This window comes from Polyodon spathula, chromosome 1 (genome assembly GCF_017654505.1).
Source record: "Polyodon spathula isolate WHYD16114869_AA chromosome 1, ASM1765450v1, whole genome shotgun sequence".
Lineage (NCBI taxonomy): Eukaryota > Metazoa > Chordata > Actinopteri > Acipenseriformes > Polyodontidae > Polyodon > Polyodon spathula.
This window is the reverse complement of record NC_054534.1, coordinates 93,815,022-93,821,436: the sequence shown is the minus strand read 5'-3', so window position 1 is coordinate 93,821,436 and position 6,415 is coordinate 93,815,022. Positions and strand designations below refer to the sequence as shown.

Genomic DNA, 6,415 nt, shown 5'->3' with positions numbered 1-6,415 from the left:
GTAGAGTTTTGTCAATATATATTTTTCTTGTGTCAAAGTACACCATTTTTTGTTAATATTCTCATTCTGCTGAGAAACCTTAGTAAGACATACACTATTTGTAAAACATGTGTAAAAGATCAACAGTGGATGCTTGAATTGTGTTCTTTTACCAGTGTATATATGCTTCTTAGTGTACAGAATGATATTTCTGCATGTCGCCAGTCACACTGAATACTCTACCTCATCTATCATTCTTTCCCTGAATGTACGATATACTACCTCTAGAAGGGAATGAAATCTCTCGGAGACACTTGATATTTATTATTTAATACAAAGTGGCTGCACTGTGCAATACAATTTAGTTGTGTCAATACAGGAATATTACAGCTTTTATTTTCATCTCCTGTCCAAAGCTTTGCATCCCACTGTTTCAGTGCGGTATGATGAGATTTAACGATTAAGTAGCAGGGTTCCAAAAAAATACAGCATTATACGTCCCCATGTGTTACTACAACTACTTAAATTATGTACCTTTAAAGTGTTTCAAAGCACTTTTCGAAGTGGCTGCTCTAGTGCACTGGGTTTTGAGATCTGTCCTCTAAATGACTGCAGGAAGAGCGATTTTAAAAAAAAGAAGAAAAAAAAACATAAGTGCTCTGGTTTTTCTGTTTCGTACCACATCATGGATCATTATTGCTGTGTTACCTGTTTGACAATGTGGGCTATAATCTTTATGCTATCAGTGCACTAGAGCAGCCATTTTGAAAATGGCTTTGAAACAGACTTTAAGTGTAAAAAGGTTTCTGTTAACAATGAAAAGAAAAATTACAGGTACGTTCTTTAAACAGTTCTAGCAACACTATCTTTTGGAACACCGCTACATACTATTTAACATTACTGTGAAAAAACAATGAGATCTTCTGACGGAATTAGTTGGATTAAAATGGTATCTTGTTAAAACACTTTCAGTTCCTGATTGTAAACATCAGTTTGTTTCACTACCATATAAAAAGGATTTCACACCTAACAATTCCCTGGATAAAACAGTAAATACAATATTTTCATCCATATCATTGCATCACTAAATTCAAGCAAAAAAGACTACATTGGCTACTGTATCAGGTTCCCTCAGTGGGTAAACCTTCATGGAGTGACTCAAACTACTAAATTCAGAAAAAACAAAGTGTGAACATGCCCTAATAATCATATAGTGATGCAACTTAATCCTGTTGCACAGTCACATTTAACAATCACAGTAGGCGTTAAAACAATGTATTTACTTTTACATTGTAAAACAGAAACAAATAAGGTGTGGCACTATGGTACAATTTTTGGAGTTAAATATACTGGGAACTGTATGAGGGGACGGGTCAAGTTTCACCCCATGTAGCTAGTAATAGGTAAGAACCAAATCCCATTTACACAGGTGAATGAGAAAACCAGAGACATTGATTTTTCCCTATGAAGGTGCATTTTGTACTGTTGGGAGGTAGTTTTGTTTATGCTACTACAAAAGAAAATGTGTTAAAAGGAAATATGGAATCAATTAACCATCTAAATCACTAAAAATAGCAAAAATAAATCAATTCAGCAGTTAAAGTAATTTACACATGGAGAAACAATAGTTTACAGCATCTTAAAGGTGAAGCAGAAGTATTATTGAATGCTTTATTATGTGTATCTTAGGTAAACACCCAACAGTTCCTTAAAAAACAAGTTAACATTAATATTACATCAATTACATATTTATGCAACAAAGTGAAATACAATTACTTGAACTAGGATAACATTTCTGGAGCACCTAGGGTGTGCTATTTGAGAATAGTGCAAAAAAGTGTATCTAATTTTTTACAGTATACTATATATATATATATATATATATATATATATATATATATAAATATATTCTTATATATATATATAAAAACACAATTATTGACCAGTGTGGGTTTTTATGTTTATTAGCAGAAGCTTGTATGAAAATAGATGCAGGCCTGACGAATGGGTATATAGCTATATTACACAAGCAATGTTTCATGACAAATTGAAACCTTGAAATAAAAATGTATACAAAAATCTTGTAATTATACTTTGTTCCCATCATTTTAAATTCTTCATAAAAGTAGCCTATTGTGATAATAGTACCATATTTTTCAGCAAACTAAATGTTTAAGGTGCATTTCATAATCTTGCGGTTTTCATCACTTCTTATAGGAGATGAGTTATCCCATTATATTTATTTGGAGTTTTCTACAAGAAAAACAAAAAGAAAATTCCTTAATAAAAAGAGAAAAAAATGGTTCAAAACACAATTTTTACAGCGGTAGTGGCTCAACCACTTGACAGCAATACAAAGGGATCAGCTCGATTGGTTTAACACCTTTAACTTCTTAGGTACCACTGTCCTATTATATGTACAACAAGTTTGGCCTTTTGTTGTTTTTTTTTTACCCCAAAAAGAAGGGTTCAGATTAACTGTAAGGAGTGTGAACAAACCCACATCTTCTCAGGAAAATAATCAATTTTTGTTGTCAGAATAGTATTGGATTCCACAGAACTTGTGTTTCCCAGGATCAATGTAAGGAAATCATAGTTCTTCCAAAAATTTTTTTCTACTTCCATTTCTTACCAAGCAACATGTGGCGGTCATTTGTGATTTCTGCATTATTTTTGGAAATTATAATTGATGTTTGGACTTTTACAGCACTATTATACCCATATTTAAATAGTCTTATATTTTACCTGCATACTGTCTTTACCTAAGAAACAACATATTAACATTTATCAGATTATCAAGATAAACACCTATTTCGGCACTAATAGGAAAGTTTAGGAAAGGTTTAATTTCTGAACTCACTCTTTGATACGCCCTGATAAGGTATAACCCACAGCACACTACAAATTAATCAAATACAAAGGATCAGGTCAAATCAAGATCTTCTTTTGAACTATACCTGAACGATTCTGAGTTTGCATGTCATCACTCACAAATGTAGCTACAGCCACAAGTTTTTCATCACCCTAGAATTATCAAATTTTGCTTCATAAAGTCAGATGAAACCTGCTGTATAATATTACATTAACAAATTAAATTACTTACTGCTTTGTAGTTTCCACATACTTAATGAAAAACTGACAAAAATTGAAAAATGTGAAAACATGATTTCCGAAAAGACGTCACAAATCTAGACATGTGTTACTCAAGCAGAAGTAATCAAAAGGATGAGTCATGGTGGGCTCAGAAGTAGTCTTCGTAGAATAGTAAAAGCCTATTCCAGTCTTGAATTAATAATGCACACATTTTGATGTCCTTCCTGGATTGCACAGATATGCTCTTCTGAGCTTCCTGGCTTGAAAAAGATAAACAGTTGAGGAGACATGAAATGAAGGTTTTACTCTGGGGGATGAAGCAAATTGAAATGGCCCTGTAAGGATAGCAGGTTCCATTTTTTTGTTGTTTTTTTTTTCCTAGAAATTAAGTATCCGAGGTTGCTGAGTGTTAGTTACTGTGAATACACGATATTTATATATATAGTAAAACATCTTGGTTCGGTCCTGTCTGATTTTCTCCAGACACAGCGGGAGCATGACGACCAGTGGGAAGGCATGTAACAGTTGCCTCGACCACTGTCCCGCCACCTATCATGGAAAACCAGAGGGGTCAGTGGGTGGATTCCTGGGAAGCAAAGAGATCCATCTCTGCTTTCCCAAACCTCTCCCAAATGAGGCTCACCACCTTGGAATGAAGCCTCTGCTTTAAGCAAAGAGATCTATCTCTGCCCATAGTGAGAGGAGGTTCTCGTGTGCTCAGAGCAAAAGCTTGCAGGCCATGCGATCGAGACAGGGCGACCTGAGGCCACCCTGGTGGTTGATGTAAGCCACCACTGTTGGGTTGTCTGTACGGACAAGCACATGTCTCCCTCGAACCTCCTGCAAAAAATACTTCAAGGCCAGGTCTGGGAAGCTAGTGTCATCAAGCCTAGAAGTTTCTGGAACATCACTAACGTGAGAGCTCTATTGAGCTGTACTGTCCGACATAATGGACGGCATTGACCTCGATTCCAATCCCCAGTGAAGGGGATATAGTGGACGTCGGTGTACGTATATCACTTCACATTTTTCCATGAATATACTTCTTATCAAATTGTCATGAAACAAAACATTATTTAGTAGAACGTATTTAGAATATTAGATTCAGGAGATAAAGGTGGGTGTCCGGCTGTCTGTCCTTCTGTATGTCACACCTACATATTTGCGCATATCTGGAAAAAGCTTGTATATTTTGAACGTTTACGTTTCTCCAATAACCTCAACATTGTTTTTGCTTTCATAACAATTTACAATTGAAGTTGAAAGGTTGAGTTTAACTACAAAACTGAATAATAAAACACTCAATTGTAAGATATGTAGAAATAAAATAAAAAACAAGTTCAATTATTTGTCAAAGAAGAAGATTCTAGTCAAAATGTGTGTCAAGTAATTGGACTAGTTTATTTTAGTATTTTTACATGAGCAGAGAACTAACTGTAGAAGACACTCCAAATAAAAAAAAAAAGCTTCATACACCAAATGTGCTACTTTCGCAACACCTTTGTAAATCAAATATACAGTTCACATTTTATAATTTGTATGTATAGGCCTATATTTCAACAGTCATTTTTATTTTTTTTTTTTTTTTTTTTTTTAGTCAAGCTAGTGCTATACATTAAAATCATTTTATCAATATGTCTCCGCCCGACCAGTCCAAAGACAGCACATTAATTGGGGTCATAGAAAACACTGCAGCTCTATTTCCACTTCTTTCACGCCAGGACTGTTGCATGTAGTTTAAAGGCCCTACAAAAATAGAAGTTTATATTTTTAAAATAAAAAAAGAATTCAACATTCTGGAAAATTATTAACCCAAGGGAAGACTATTATTACTTACAGGGGGCTATAATGCCCAAAACCACAAGAGGTAACAATAGTCTTCCCGGGGGCGGGCGTTTAATTTTCCACTATGGTTGAGTCTGCAGTACATATATGAATCAGTCAAGAAAATAAGCAAGGCAAGGTTGGCATAGTAAATACAGGGAAGGACTCCCCTCCCTGGTATATCCTCCCCCTCAAGTTTTCGGCCATACCAAGGCCACCCCCTCCCCTAAACTCAATAGCATTTGATACTTGAGGGTGGGTCGAACCTTCCGGCACTTCCGGGAAGGGACCCTGAACCGGCGACAAGGGACCCCCCCGGGATGACAGGGCCGACCGAAGTGACGACCGGGGAACTGGAGGATGCAGCAGTGGACAGAGATCCTTCCACTGGGGACCGGCGCAGCGATGTCCGATCACCCAGGGGGAGCGAAGCAGCGAACAGGGGGAGCAACAGCGACGTCTGGCAGCAGCCCAGCGACGTCTGGGTGCTCGGGAAAAGCGGAGCAGGGAACAAGGGGAAAAGCTGTGGCCAATGTTGCCGACTCCTGGGCTCCAGGTCCAGCGCATGAAGGTCACTAGGAAGACCGGCAGCAGTGTCCAGGAGCAAGGGGCAAGGGACCGCAACCGGCAGTGCCGGACTGGTTCGCTGGGGAGATGGAGGTGGGCACCTCACCGCCTCCTCTTTGTTCATCGCTTCTCCCCCTCTGGGCTCTGGGAGCGGCGGCAACTCCTCCCTCTCTAGCTCTGGGAGCGGCGGCTCCTCCTCTATGGCCACCTGCGGAGGCCTGGCTCGTGTGTGTATTATATATATATAATATATATATATATATATATTATATATATATATATATATTTGGAGCAGCAGAACCAGCTCCGTCGGCTTTGGCTCTGGCAACAGCGGCTGGGTGTTTCTGCTCCCATTTTTGGATCACAGAAGCGTCGGCTCCTCTGGCCGTCCCTCTCCATCTCTTAGCTCAATCTGAGCAGCAGTGTTTCTCTTTCAAAGCGACCAAATCCTCTTCCATTTTACTGGGTCATAGGGGCGCCCACACACACTTCTGGTACCATATGTAAAACGATCCTTTCACTTTTCACGTTCGTTGTCCCTTTCAAAGTAGACCCAGGACACAAATATTATTACTGAATATACAAATGGTATATTATATATATATATGGTATCCTCACTAAAAGTATTCAGACCCCTGACCAATTCTCTCATATTACTGAATTTCTGGTACATTGAAGTTTTGTTCTGTTTGATATTTTATTTTAAAACACTGAAACTCAGAATCAATTATTGTAAGGTGACATTGGTTTTATGTTGGGAAATATTTTTAAGAAAAATAAAAAACTGAAATATCTTGCTTGCATAAGTATTCAACCCCCACACATTAATATTTGGTAGAGCCACCTTTCGCTGCAATAACAGCTTTAAATCTTTTGGGGTAAGTATGTACCAGCTTTGCACACAGTGTCGGAGTGATTTTGGCCCATTCTTCTTGGCAGATTTGCTCCAGGT

The 6,415-nt window shown here is 37.8% G+C and overlaps 1 protein-coding gene across 3 annotated transcripts in view; it reads right to left on the bottom strand.

The window, feature by feature from the left end:
- LOC121324392 (ligand-dependent nuclear receptor corepressor-like protein) overlaps nucleotides 1-6,415 on the bottom strand; it is a 77,663-nt gene that overhangs the window by 27,436 nt on the left and 43,812 nt on the right. The window contains exon 8 of one of the 3 annotated variants that reach the window (XM_041266190.1): nucleotides 1,903-2,232. The exons of 1 other annotated variant lie outside the window; for it this stretch is intronic. In XM_041266190.1, the coding sequence (XP_041122124.1) occupies nucleotides 2,219-2,232 (14 nt within the window). In that variant the 3' untranslated portion in view covers nucleotides 1,903-2,218. Of the gene's footprint in view, nucleotides 1-1,902; nucleotides 2,233-3,115; nucleotides 4,819-6,415 lie in introns of those variants that run through there. One more of the 3 variants, XM_041266180.1, reaches the window with a different exon arrangement.